This window comes from Barbatula barbatula (genome assembly GCF_947034865.1).
Source record: "Barbatula barbatula genome assembly, chromosome: 22".
NCBI lineage: Eukaryota > Metazoa > Chordata > Actinopteri > Cypriniformes > Nemacheilidae > Barbatula > Barbatula barbatula.
In genome coordinates, this window is record NC_136785.1 from 19,858,642 (window position 1) to 19,873,765 (window position 15,124).

General features: G+C 41.0%; 1 protein-coding gene across 9 annotated transcripts in view; it reads left to right on the top strand.

Annotated features, from left to right (window-relative positions):
• rapgef6 (Rap guanine nucleotide exchange factor (GEF) 6) overlaps window positions 1-15,124 on the top strand; it is a 58,593-nt gene that overhangs the window by 15,628 nt on the left and 27,841 nt on the right. For 7 of the 9 annotated variants that reach the window (XM_079486148.1, XM_079486144.1, XM_079486143.1 and 4 more), the window contains 2 exons: window positions 2,577-2,714; window positions 3,248-3,265. In XM_079486148.1, the coding sequence (XP_079342274.1) occupies window positions 2,577-2,714; window positions 3,248-3,265 (156 nt within the window). The remainder of the gene's footprint in view (window positions 1-2,576; window positions 2,715-3,247; window positions 3,266-15,124) is intronic. The other 2 variants (XM_079486146.1, XM_079486145.1) reach the window with 1 other exon arrangement.

Consider the following 15,124-nt stretch of genomic DNA (forward strand, 5'->3'; position numbering starts at 1 on the left):
AAGGTCTTTTTTATGGTTGTAATACATCAGGGGAGGGAATATCCATTCTGACACATTACACACAGACACACAATAGAGAAGTGTTAGGGGAAAACCTCAGCTCCGGTAAGAATGACAAGAAGGACTCTTTTGGTGTTCCTAATTTTACAGAGCTTTCTTAAGACTGAAAAGTTCTTCAGACAAGCCACCGACCAGTCAGTGTTCATCATTTTGTGCATCTCTAACATCATTAAGTACGGCGACATGCTTTTCTCTTCGTTTTAAAATCTCTCTTTTCACTGCGTCTCGACTCTGTCATGTGTGTGTGGATGGTTAAATCTGTGTGTCACATTACTGCTGTGATGGATGACTGCTCCGCTCGCACATGACAGCTCTTCAAAAGATGCTGCTCGCTCTCTTTACCCTCCTTCCCAGAGATTTAATATGCCTCCACCATTGCTCTGAATGACGTACACGCTGACCTGAAAACCCGTCTAGTGAATCTGTAGCTCTAGTGTTTGTCCTGCTTGATTCCTCAGACACATCTGAAGAGCTGCTTGGAGTTGGCAGTAGTGTCACAGCAGTTGTCCGATTGTATCAGTTTATTGAGTTTTATTCTAATCGTGTCAGCCAGCGCATGATGACGTAATGTTTAAACTGAGCTCTTGTGCTGCGTTTCACCTTTTAGATGGCCGTCAAGGTTTTAATGTTCAGGTGAAGAAAAAAATCATTTGTGAGTTATCTCAGTAGTTGTGGTGAGGGAAATTTGTAAAAACTTTACAGGGGTCTTCCGTGATGTGAACAGGCCTCAAATCCATTTTATGGTTAATGAGAGACATATCCTAATCGATTCCAAATGAGTTTCAGGTTGGCATGTTGGTAATCTAATGGTATGATTCCATGATCTAATGGTATGGTACAATTTCAGTAACGCTTTAGATGTACCGCATATTATAAACCTAATTTACAGCGTATCTGATTGTACCAATAATGTACGTCTACAGTACATATCTGTAGGTGAAGGAACAATATGCAAAGTTTGGGGAAGTCAGGAAATTCCAAAAAATATCTATACTTGTAAGCATTTTAAAACTAAGGGGTAGCCATTTTAATATAACGTGGTGTGCGTGACCGGCAGTATGCTATTCAACAGTCTTAGCATGAGCACACATTACATTTAATGTAATCACAATGTACCTATAAATAAGCTACTGTGGATATGAATTACGTACGGGGGTTCTTATTTTATTATTATAGCAAACATGAAATAAGAGGAAATGATGTGTTCCATTTTTGCGCAAGCAAATCTACATGAATGAAGCACTCGTCAGGGATGTGGTGGGGAAGAACCCAAGTGCAGGCAGCCGTGAAGGGGTTAACACAGATATTTAATAAGACCCACGATGGGGAGACACGAAAACCAAACAAGAATACCAAACACTTCCCACAGGGGGGCAAAAATGGACTACAACTAAAGGAAACTACAACACAACGTCAAACTAACACGGGCAGCCCAGGGCAAGGCAAACGTATGGTAAGGGAAACAAACAAGGTACTTCGCACAATGAACGAGCACAGGACAACAGACATGACGGCAGTAAATGGGGATACTAACAATAGGCAGGTGTGGGTAATGAAACACTGATGGGAAGCTAACAAGGGGACGGGGCCAAAGACGAGACCGGAGAGAACGCATATTATGTCATGACTGTCAATAATATATTTCTCTCCACACAAAACACGTGGACCTGTCACGCAGAACCATGATTTGAGTTCTGACTTGAGGGGAAATTTGTATTTGATAGATTTTAGATTTTCACTATGAGCTATTAGTTAATTTAGTGAATTATTTTAATGTCTAAAATGTGCAAAATCAATGTTGATAGTTTGAGACCATAGTCAAGCCAGATATATGAGTGCGGTCAAGTGTGATTTGGATGTTTATAAGGCATCGTACATTTTTTTTTTGAATTTCCTTATTCTTACCCCTTTATTCACCAAACCATTTTGATGGTTCTATTGGGGATATTTCAGCAGGTAGCGCTGAAGTCTTTCAGTATGGAATAAAATGTGTTTAATCAACATTTCTGAAATTGTATTTTATTTTGAACTGAATTCATTGGAAGGTGATTGACATTGATTGGTATTTTAAGTCTCTTAAGAGGTGTTATCACACAAATACTGTCTTGATCCAGATCCCTTTATTAGATCAATAAAAAGAATAGCTTTTACCATACACTTCTTAAAACTAAAGTGTTATTTTACTATTAAATAAGACACAAATGCATGTTTCTACACAGCCTGTTTGTTTTGAAAAGTCAGAATCTTGTTCTTTATGTTCGGAGAGGACATTTGTGTATTTACGGCTTCCTACAGGAAACTGCGGCCCGCCTGTAGTTGTGCTGTGTTCACTCGCTGCCTCCATCTGTCAAGACCAACACCCCTTTCTCTCAGCGAACCGCGTTCACTCTTCTTCGTCCCGTAGCGTGTAAATGTGATCCGAAATGAGTCTCCTACGCCTCCACAGGCTCTCCGTGATTTGGAAGAACTGGATGTTCAACCAGGATGCTGAGATATCTGCCGCTGCTTCTTTACAGGTGGAGAACACCAGCGATAGTGACGATGGGGCTCTACAGAGAGACGGATCTCAGCGAAACTCGCGGCAGCGCTTTCGTATGGTCAACCCTCGAGGAGAGCGCCAACTGATAACAGACAATCAGGACCCCTCACCGACGGTAAGAGAGCCTGCGCATCGGCTCTATATTCAGATCCCTTTATTTAGACGTTCTTCCTCCGTGACAAAAGAAACATGTGAAACACATGGCGCTTTACAAACATTCTTCATTCAATTGACTTTTATTTTTAATGTTTTATTGTGTTTTCATTCCGTTTGTCCAGTTTCTCGGGCTCTTTATCAAAGTACATTAAACACGTGAGAGCTGAACTTGTACAGTAGTTGAGCTCGAGCACTTGTCAACAGTTGATTCATTGGGTTTGCGGGGAGTTTCTCAGACTGATAACATCCATCTTGACTTTCTGTTACACTTCTGAGTAATCTCATGAACACATGTCTCAGAACTGGAACAACATGCTTTGTTAAGCATTATCTGCTCTCAGTGGTGTCTTAGACATCATTGCATAATTTACCATTGACAACCAAAAGCACAGTTACACAATGTAAGATCATGCGCCGTTTGAAGACATTGAGAGATGATGTTTTCTTGTCTCTTTGTGTTCTCTCTCTCTCTCTGCCCCCGTGGTCCTTTAGGATTATTCAGATGAGCAGGTAAGAAAAGGAATTTCACTTTTAAAACTTTTTTGTTCAGTGTTTTTGTAGATAATGTTGTTCTCGCATAGAAAACGTGTTGGTGAACACACAGGATCTGTGGACCTCAGTCAGATATCGTATTTATTTTGACATGAGTAGAAATGAGACTGATGGATAAATGATTGTTATCATAACCCCGGCACCAGCACTACACGTACAGAACACTTCGAGCTAACTTAAAAGTGCAGTAGGCAAAATACAGGTGCTAGTCATATAATTAGAATATCACCAAAAATGTGATTTATTTCACTAATTCCATTCAAAAAGTGAAACTTGTATATTATATTCATTCATTACACACAGACTGATATATTTCAAATATTTATTTCTATTCATTTTGATGATTATAACTGACAACTAAGAAAAATCCCAAATTCAGTATCTCAGAAAATTAGAATATTGTTTATGACCAGCACCTGTAAGATCCCATAAAGCCTTGTTTTTATCATGCCATATGGCACCTATGTTAAGTATTGCCCCTGAGGCATTATAGCAGCAGTAATGATTCTTTAAGTGATGAATGAAAGTGTGAAAACGAAAGCAGTCTGTGTGTGGGATTGTGTTGGCTCTCCCGTCCTTTTGCGTGTTATTCAGTAGAGAAATGTGTGTGTGCAGTGCTGGTTCTTGGAAAGCAGTGTTTTGGCATCTGGTGTGTACTCTTCTCCTGAATGGATGGCTCTTGATGTGAATGGCTGGCATGAGCGGTGAAGAGCTTCTCATTGTGATGGATGAGTAGATGTTACCTGTGCAGTTCAGGTTTATTAATGCGTTGTCACGGCAGCGCAATTACTCATACTAAAGTGGACATACTGATCCGTTTCCAAATAAAATGCCACCCACCTCATCAACTGATAACTTACTTTGGTGTGCAGGATTTCGAGTCCTCGTGAACCGGAAGTTGCCATAGTTTTTAATGTCGTATTTCTGGGTGAAATGGAATTTTGAATGAGAAAAATTGTGGACTTGGCTTTTGCCTTTCTCTGTGATTTGATTGGATGTATAAAAACAAACGTTGCATTTTGAAATGGAACTGGTAATGGTGCTCCGCCCAAGCTGTCTAACATACGTCATTTGAGATAAATAGATTTTAACTGAAGATCATGAGTGCACACGAATTGAAAACAGAATGATCCACATTGATAAACTATTTACAATAAACACTGCAATATTTCATGAAAAAATAGGCATTGTAATTTTTGTTTCACAGAAACTTTAAGATTCATTTCAGTGTATTTCAGGCCCAGAGATGTCATCATGTTACAATATACCGCTATTGACAATAACTGTGATATGAATAATTGTTATTAATGATATTGTGTTAATACTACACATGATAATATTGTAAATAATTCTGATTGACTACTTATAATTGCTTTAAGAGGCCCGATGGTCACAAGCTCTATCAGCTTTCATGTGTTTGAGTGTAACTAATGGAAAAAAAACGTAACATCAAGTTGACCAATAGTAATGTAATAATACAATTACATATCGTGACATTTGCATGCTATTTTTACTCTTTTAAGAATTTTGGACCATTTGCACAGCGGTAGTACCATGTATTCCGATTCTTTTAACCGCAGTAAATACTGCTTTAATGTATGTAAAGCTGCTTTGCACTTTTGCACAATAACGAAATATATTTAATCATCAGCTGCCCTTTCAGTATATGGGACGTTTTACCAAAACCCCTAAATGTTATTTACCCTCCGCTGGAAAGTCTGGTGTGTATGAGGGTGCTCACAGGTGTTCGGTGATATTGAGGTGAGGAGTGTAGAGAGAGAGAGAAACACAGGACGTAAACAAGAGCAGCATGCAACTGTGGTATTGTATTTCCTGTCAGTGTGCAAGACGTCTGGCCTGCTGATCTTCCTGCCGTCATGGCTCACAGCAGGCCTTACACATTTCTTAATCTTCCGTCATGCAAGACTTCTGAAGAGTGCTGTCTGTACTCTCGCCCTTCGGTTTCTTTACTCACCGTTCAGCTAAAAAGAGGAAAGAATCAGAAGAGCATTTCCTTCTTAGACCTGAGCTGCCGGTGTCATTAGAGAACGGCATGATGTGTGTTTTCACGATACTCCACGACTGTCTCATGAATTATTCTGTGATATCATCTGTCACAATATCAGCTGTATCAATGACTCATAATCTAAACTGATATTATAAGGCTGATACGGCCGATACATCAAAGCTTTGAATGTCTTCACTCGTCTGTTTCCATTCTGTCCTTGTAGCATTGTGTAAGTGAGTGATTGAGTTCAGGTCTAATGTGATTCTGAAGGTGAAATCTCTTTCCAAGTTTGGGGTCTTGGGTCTCTTGACACCCAAGAAAGAGGTTTTTCTCTAGAAACATCTGCTCTAACCTTGCGGAAACGTTGACATGCAACACCAATTGTGTTGATGTTTTAGTACGCCGGTGTAGGCACTGTGTTTGTGGACATTCAGCACGATGACTGTTGCTAGTTGAGACATTTGTGAAAAAACTGCCAATAGAAAATGTTTTGGTACAAATATATATCTGTAATAATGCATCACAATGGGAATTGCACCAAAGAAGCTTTAAAACTAATTTTATAACCACATGTATTGATATAATGGTTATAATGGATAATAATTCAGTTCCAGTGTAGTAGGTATGTTTGAAGTATAGTGCGATTCACTTGCCAGTACAGAGAAACACAAACAAAATGAAAGATGAATCATTTATTTATTGAATTTGGATGTCGTGAAAATGTCATGATCCTGAATCCTTCGACTATGATGATCTTGTGGTAAAAATCTGATGTTGTGACAGCGGTAATTCTGAATACCATTTCTGCGGCTGTTAAATGTTGTGTAAACTGCCGTGTGCGTTTATGGGTCAGGTCAGTGCGGGCGTTTCATGGGGGTCTGCGGGACGCTGGTGATCACATGTTTCTCATGGCTTTATCTGCATGAGAGAGAGAGAGTTTCTGGATGTGGATGTGAGAGAGGGGAGTGTCTTCTCTGCGGCTGCTGTTTGTGCTGGAGGGATAATTTTAGAGGATGACATCATGCCTCCTCCCGTCCCTGCCTCACATGCTCTATACTGTATGCTTCATGTTTTCATCCACGTACAGCAGAGGAGATCTCTGATGATGGATGATTGTATGTGCTCAGATCAGAGCGGGTCTCTACAGGAAGAGCTGGAAAAATAGAAGGAAGTCCTGCTGCTGTGAGAGCGAGCCCTACACACAATACAGCCTGCACCACTCTTTCCACAACAAATTCAATTGACATAACATACATGAAACATGTAATATAGGATTACAGACTTGCTAAGGTTAACAGTTTTGTTGTATTTCGGTGTGATTTATGTATGACGAAAGATTTCGATTCACACTGTTGTGGAATTTTCTTATTCCTTAATCAAGGTGAGTCAATTTTGACAAACGCAATATACAGAGACATCAGGTACTTTGCAAAGTATTTTATTGTCGTTTAATCTGCATCATAAGCAATGAGCATGTGCAGAGAAAAGGCACTCTTTCCTTCTGCACCCAGAGTTTATATATTAAAACGTGAAAACCCCCTCCCTTTGCCCCCTAGCCAGAATCCCGAGCTGGTTTCCGAGAAGTGATGCCCGTTATTCCAAACAGAACATCTTGGCCTCTGCTCGAGGGCAAAGGCAGAGTGGTATGACGCGTATAGAGAAAAACATGATAACATAGAGAAGAAAACATAGATAGAAACTTCATAAACATATAGATAGACACATCAAGAAGCTAGACTAGAAAATTTCCATTACATTCCCCCCTTTTATCATATATGATAACCAAAATCTTTATACTTTGACCCGTAAGATGAGCAACGCCCTTTCCCTCATAACTAAAATTTTTCTGAGTTAGAGCTAGTCTAAAACTTTTCTTTTTCCTTTTTATTTGGCAGTCCCAGGGGACATAATGGCCCACATTTTCAAATTTTGTTGCCTTATCCACAACATCACCTGAGGTACACGTACCTCTACACAAATACATATTTGTTCCCCAGTACCTAACAGAATTAGGGTAACACTGTCCCTCCCCATACCATTTTATTAAACTTGGAATATAGTGTTGCACTGAAACAAAATTCTATAATCTCTAATTCCTCGGACAGTTGATTCCCTTTGCGAGCACCAATAGTGCCCCTCCTGTCGCTTCAGTCAGCACGACCATTGCGAAGAGCCATACGGTTGGAGTTGCGATGGGCCTATGGTTGGAGTTGCCACTCCTTAGACCTTTTTGCAGTGGGAGGTGTGTCTTTCCCACGACTTCCTGGAAGCTGTGTAATGATTTGTCAGCTCCATTTGCTACTGCTCTTTTGACCTGCACAAACATTTTGAGAGCAAAAACACAAAAACACATTGCTTGTAACATCCCCCCTTTTGACGCGTGGTCTAGGCCATGCGTCAAAATCGCAAAAGCAGGGAAAAAATGTTTTGGCGAACAGGTGAGGCCATTTGGGCCCCCCAAACATTGTCTGTGTATTTACATGAGCACTCCTTGCAGAGTGCACGCTCAGCTGGTTCTGCAAAATGTTTGCATCTCTGCAAGAGAAAGAGTTTTGTTAGTGATTTCTGGAGAAAATCTGTCTGTCTCTGATGTTGCTTGCTTTGCTGCAAGGTCAGCTCGTCGGCTTCCTGCAAAAAAATAGTTTCAGATACAAAAGTGTGTGTGGCATAGTCACACACAACAATGGCTGATGGGAGAAGAATGGCAGATAGCATATCAGCAACCTGTGTGTAAGAATCTTTTTACCATCAGCTTTCAAAAGGTTCCTGTGTTTCCAAAGTGTGCCAAAATCATGAGTTACACCAAATGCATATCTACTATCTGTGTGAATGTATGCATTTGTATTCTTTGATAATTTGCATGCGCGTGTGAGTGCAATGAGCTCTGCTGTCTGAGCAGAGAAATGGTCCCTAAAAATGATATCAATTGCTTCTTTACTTTTGGACTTGCAATGTCTGTAATTGCAGACACGCTTTGCGGACAGCTGTCTGCCGCGGTCAGTAATTTCGTGACCCAAAAAATGAACAAATCGTTTTGCCAGCTGGACTTTGGAGACATTTTACTTTGTGTTCTTTTCTCTTATCTTTTCAAACTGGAAACAAAGGCCTGCGCACCGGTAAATTTGGGCATGGCACAACTATGCCTTTTTTGAGAAACTCGTTGAATATTGGCCTTATGCCATTGAGGGCTTCTGGTTTGAGGCTTCTGTTTTGAGGGGGAATTGCTGTTTGCGTGGACGAAAATTACCCTTGGGCGTTATCACAACAGGCTCACAAATCCTAATCAACTCAACATAATATTTTCCTGTTACCAACAGTTGAACGGGCACCTTTACCAAAATTTCTGGTATGTCAATACTCATCATTAATCTTTTTTAGTGTGTGAAAACACTTCAAGTCCCCTTGTTGCTGACAGACAGGCATGATTCTCACGATGGGCATGCAACAAATTTGAATATTGCACGTCATCCCTTTTAACCCATTCTATGGCGTGCGCATATTTGTCAGCAAAACACCCACATCTCCCCACACCATTGTAATCAACGTCATGAGGCTCTGTGAGGCAAAACTTTCTACATCATACTTACGTAATTCAATATTACATCGTACAGCTGTACGAGCGCTGCACTCGGGTCGTGTTGGTATCATGCTCAATCTGTCATCATACACATTATGACTCTGCCCAGCAAATGAATCGGGCAGCAGTCAGACATGAGAGACCTGTGTTGAAATTTGACACTCCCCAACTCACATTGCACCCTTTTGACATAAATTATTTTACATTAGAGCCACTAGCATTTAGGGAAAACACAGCTAGTTTAGACTCTGGCAAATTTAAACACTTCTTGTGAATCACAGTAGGCTATTTGTTGCCCCTGAATCTATCAAAAATTCAAGCGGTTTGTTGCACACAAGCATTGTGCATTTTAGCAAAGTTCAGAAAGCGGTTTCATTCATCATGGAATGTGAGCTAAGCAGATCTTCATTGCATACAGTAGGAAAAAGCATTTCTTCATTGCATATGCTAAGGGAAATCATACTCACCACCCTCGGAATGATGCCTCACCTCCTCACTTCCATCTACCTTTTCTTTGACCTCAGTGGTCTCAGAGGCTCAGGACAATCATTTCGCCAGTGCCCCGTCTTTCCGCAATTGAAACATTTCTCTGGATCATAGGTGCTAGAGGGTTTAAACACTCCTCTCCCTCTTCCATGTCCACGCCACTGACCGCCTCTCCTCCCGTTTCCTCTTCCTCCATGCTCTACTCCGATATTCATTAGAGCCATGTGGAGTTCTTTATCTTGTGTGTTTTTCTTCTGAAGCTCTTTCTTGTCTGTTTGTCTTTCGGCGTGTACAGCATGACGGATGATCTCGCTCATTCTCGCGCGATCTGGCTCGATGCACGATTTTTCCACTTCTCGTCTCAGCTCTCCCCTTAGGTTTCGCAGAAAAGCGGATCTGAAATGTCCTTCGAAGGGACCAATGTCTGGTCCGTCTGCATCAGGTTGAAGTTCAGAATGTTCTTTAAATACTTCCTCCACAGGCCATTTACACTGTAGCTTTCTCAGGTCAGATGGTTTCAGTTTGACTTTCAACAGTCTCTCTAATTCTTTCATTGAGGGTGAGAATTCTTTGCAAAATGTCAAAAGTTCTTTGTCTGTCGGTGCTGGTTGCGCTCTTTCTTGCTTTTGACGCACCACGGGCTGTGGTGGAGACAGCACTTGTGCTGGTGGAGACACTGGTGGGGGCACTGGAGCTGCCTCGATCGGGTTCAGATGTCGGTGAGGAGGGACACAATCATCCTCCGGTTGGTGTTTGTACTCAATCATAGATGGGGGTAAAGAAGACAGAGGGGTTAAATCATTATATTCAAGCAAAACAGGGTACAATGGAGTTTTCGGTGGTGGCAGTTCTTCCAATGCCATTTCTTTAAAAACATAGTCACGTCTATTAGCTACCCTCTCCCATAACTCTAAACATTTACACGCTTCGTCATATTTTTCCCTTTCTCTTTTGGACATTTTAAATATGTCTTTTTTCCCCATGTGTTCTCTTATTTTCTCTAATTTTGTGGTACTAAATGTACCGTTTTCTGGAAAGTTAGCTTTTTCTATTAAATAGGGTACACCTTGTAAACTTCCCGTTCCCCACCTTTTCCTCATTTCTCTGTATGTTGGTTTATCCATATTCATATGGGATCTTCCTTGTCCCATTTTTCACGATTCAGAGTAGTCCCCCTCTACAGACTGTTTAGAAATGTTCTTTCTATTTCAGAGTAGTCCCTGCTCTACAGACTTTTTAGAATTCTATTTTATTTCAGAGTAATCCCTGCTCTACAGACTGTTTAGAAATCTATTTTATTTCAGAGTAGTCCCTGCTCTACAGATTTTTTTGAAATTTACTATTTCAGAGTAGTCCCTGCTCTACAGACCTTTTAGAAATCTACTATTTCAGAGTAGTCCCTGCTCTACAGACTTTTTAGAAATGTATCTGACTCACCACTTTTCCTTTTTGTGCCTTGCACTGAGTTCTTTTGGGATCACGTCAGCTTGGGGTCCGGAGTAGAGTTCTCTCGTCCCTGTATGGGGTTAGAGCTGGATTTGCTATGTCCAGGATGATCAGTCAACTCTAGTCCGTTCTCCGTCAGCCTTGTGATCCCATCCTCGTCGCCAAATTGTTGTGGAATTTTCTTATTCCTTAATCAAGGTGAGTCAATTTTGACAAACGCAATATACAGAGACATCAGGTACTTTGCAAAGTATTTTATTGTCGTTTAATCTGCATCATAAGCAATGAGCATGTGCAGAGAAAAGGCACTCTTTCCTTCTGCACCCAGAGTTTATATATTAAAACGTGAAAACCCCCTCCCTTTGCCCCCTAGCCAGAATCCCGAGCTGGTTTCCGAGAAGTGATGCCCGTTATTCCAAACAGAACATCTTGGCCTCTGCTCGAGGGCAAAGGCAGAGTGGTATGACGCGTATAGAGAAAAACATGATAACATAGAGAAGAAAACATAGATAGAAACTTCATAAACATATAGATAGACACATCAAGAAGCTAGACTAGAAAATTTCCATTACAACACCAACCACTGCAGATGTCCACAATAAACACAGACATATCTCACAAAGTGAAATATCAAAAGCTTCATTTATTGTGACACGTCACACCAGGCCTTCCTGTGTAGACAGTCGTGTTGATTATGGTGGATTTCTGGTGATTTGTTGTTGCCATCAGGAGGTTTAAAGGTCCAGTATGATGCCAGTTTTTGAGGGAAATGTGTCTGTGGAAAAGCACCATGATTCACTCTCTTTCTGAGAGTAACTGGAATAAAGTTTACTTTTAAAAAGACCACCAAGGGGCTCTACTTAGTCTTTATTATGTTTATGATGTGTTTTAAACAATATGTGTTTGTTTTGATTGTCCAAAAATGCTTTATTTAGGACATATTTAACCTGTGTTTTACTTTGAGTTGAGTTCCTGGTTCTGTGAAGTCCCTCACTCCAAAACGCTCTAATTGGTCAAGCTGAGCCAGTCTTTTGTGATTGGTCTACATGTCCTTTAAAAGTGATTTCTGTACGATATCTTCCTTTTCTGTGAACTTTGAGCGTTGTGATAAAATGAAGAAATGTTTTATATCATTTCGATTATATTTTAATATATACATATAATTATTTCCTAAACATATACATGTATGCGTACATGTTTATAAATAAATAAATAGATATGCACAATGCACAGACATATATTATTATGCAAACAAAATGTTTTATTCAGAATGGGATTAATTGTGCCAGCCCGAGTCTTTATTATTACTGGCATTACTCTGTATTATTATTACAGCAGTTTTTGTCCCGTGTCAGGCAGTGAGTTTGTTGCTTTTTGCCTGCTGCCACTCACTCTTGATTAGCATAAAGAGATGGGTTAATACTGAGAGTGTGAGAGGCTCAGCCCTGTGTGTGTGTGTGTGTGTGTGTGTGTGTGTGTGCCCATCTTCCCATCACTGTCGCTTTTCTACAAGCAGGCGAGACAATGAGATCTGGGGGGATTAGGATAACCCCTTCCCCCAACACAGGCACTCCTCCTCTGGCTCCTATTAGCCACTCATGAATCAGCCTTGAGACGTCTCAGATATGAATACTCACAGTGAGGAGAAAGAGTAACTCGCATCACTTAACCAGCGAACGGGATAAAGCCACACCGCTTAACCTCTCGATCTCTCTCACAGGAAGTGCATCCTGTCTGCTGTCTGTTTACCTGCAGCTCATAATCTCTATCACGTCCTCATCCAGCTTCATTACAATACTTACAACACTGGAAATCAAACCTCACTTTCCAATATATATATATATATATATATATATATATATATATACTGTGTATAAAGTATGTATTGTGAATTTAGACTTTTGATGTTTGTTACAATGTCAAGCTTAATAAGTGTACACATTAGCAATTACATTAAGCCTTTGCAAACACATATGGCACATGACAGAATGACATGAGTAATCCAAACGTGAAAACAATTCAAAGATTAAACTCTATAAATAATGACGTCATATAAAATTTCATACAGGTTTGTTGATAGTCTTCAAACTCATGTTGTCGATTGAGTTGGTGTTGCCGTGTCTGGTTGGGCGGGATGTTTTAAAAGAACCATAAACTTCGAGATAATTGACTTAAGGCTTGTTTACATTTGTCTTTTTTCGTGATAAATTGAGATGGGACAAAGTCATCCTGTATAACACTGTTTTTATATTTGTAAATATTGCCTTTTTTAATGCTTACAAACGATGGGAATTTTCAAATAATCACAAGTCATTGATCAGACACTCCAGAGGCTTAACACAATGAGAGTTTCTGTCCGTACGTCAGTTCTTCCTCCAAACCTAAAGATTTGAAAGATGTTTTTATTGCTTCTGTGTCCCCAGAGTCTTGTAAAACAGACCTGTCAGGGATTCACCTCATAATTCTTCACACCCAGTCATGTTTTATTTGAACGTGGGCATCAGACGCCGTGCCTCTCTCGTTCTTTGGGAAGCTCCGTGTGCTGAGCTCCCATTGGCTGCTTCTGGAAAAGATGATGTCATACTTCAGTTTTGAGGCGATCCAAGCCGGCACTTCCAATTGCGTCCTGCCTTCAGAAGAATGTTTCCATGCAGCTGCATTATTCAGCAGATGCTTTTAAAGCTGCATTTAATGTCAGATGCGCTCCATTTTCAGCAGGTGACGAACCTGATAATACCATCAGGTTTTTGCCATTTTCTCTTTTTATCCTCGACACTGCAGAAGCATGCCATTGTCCCAGTCACAAAAGAGTTGAACAGATCGCGTCGAGCGGCACGCGAGCAGAATGAATACATTAGCATTACAAACATTTGTCACACTTCCCCTGCATGTGTGCGGCAGTAATTTATGCCTCATCTTTGTCTTGAATGAATTGAATGTTTTTGCGGAGAGGACGTTCGAGAAAACGCTGGGTTTTATGTTGTCTTTTCAATCAATAAAGATGCTCGACGTCTCCTGTGTTCCGCGCAGCCAATCGCTCTAATGCAGTCCCCCATTCCCGCCCCACCCGCTCCTACAGCCCTCCCAGCGCAGGTGATGTCATGCTTTTCTGCCGGGCTTCTCTCCGCGCCCCTCACTCTTAGACATTCTGTCTTGAGCGGCAGAGCGTCCGATCGATGGACGCCTCTCGATGGAGAGCTCCTGAAGTCTCCGGCTGGGGATGTGCACTTGGAGACTGGAGACGTGCCCCAGAGACTTGATCTGAAATTCAGCAAAAAACCCGTTTGAAGAGCTTTCTACCCCTGGACTTTTGGAGTTGTGTTCGTGTTAGAAAGTGGCGCTGAGCGTCTACTGGCCAGCATCATCAGGATTTGGATTTTCACGGAGTTGTGCAGAACCGAGAGCTGATGAGCTTCCTGGTGATTTCCTGCTGAAATGGATAACCGGAGAGCTTGATTCTCTTCATCGGTTTAAGTGGTTCGGTTAGTCGTCAGGATTCTCAGAGAGATTTGCTCTCTGGCGTTTCTCTTGTGTGGAAAGTTTTCCTCTCTTCTTGGGAAATGGCTTTCCTCGTCCGTTGCTATGCCAACTGCCTCCAGCCGTGGTCCTCCAAAGTAGGTGATGTCATAATTCTTCAGTGTGCTGTTCTGCTGCAGATGCATGCGTGTGAGTGAGGTTGTGTTGTTTTTGTTTGTAGTGTGCAGTGTTTGCATTGTTTCTGCATCTGTTCTCAGTCTCTGTGTGGTTTACAGAGGCACGTGAAATCCTTAATACCAGAATATTATTTTGCTGGATCTAAACGTTGTGCATGAACAAAACATCATAAGTTGGTTACTGTTTCCATTCAGATGAAGCTATTTGTGAGCTTGAATCTGACATGTCAGGACCTTCTGAAAGCATCGATGTGTTCACACTCTACCAATGACGTATTGCTGCGTCACAAAACTGGGACAGGTGGAAGTATTTAGTAATACCGACAAATGACACGCAGCTACAGTACAAGCCGTTACAACCCATTTTACTTTCCTAATGTAATGGACGATGAATATTCAATGAGGAAATGTTGGGTGGGAATGTGAAGCTTTGCCACTTGTTTGTTTGGTGAAAGTGAGCTCTTTACACTGGAGATCTTGTCTAGTTGGTTGCGCAGGACTGTTGCTGCTCGCAGACAGATGATGGATTTTAAGGAACCGTGGTGATATGAAGCTGACAGAGAAAAGATTTCTGAGCTTTCAGAAACTCTCTTGCGACATTGCAGGCAGTTCCAGTATTTCTCAACAGGTCCTGTCTGAACGACGCT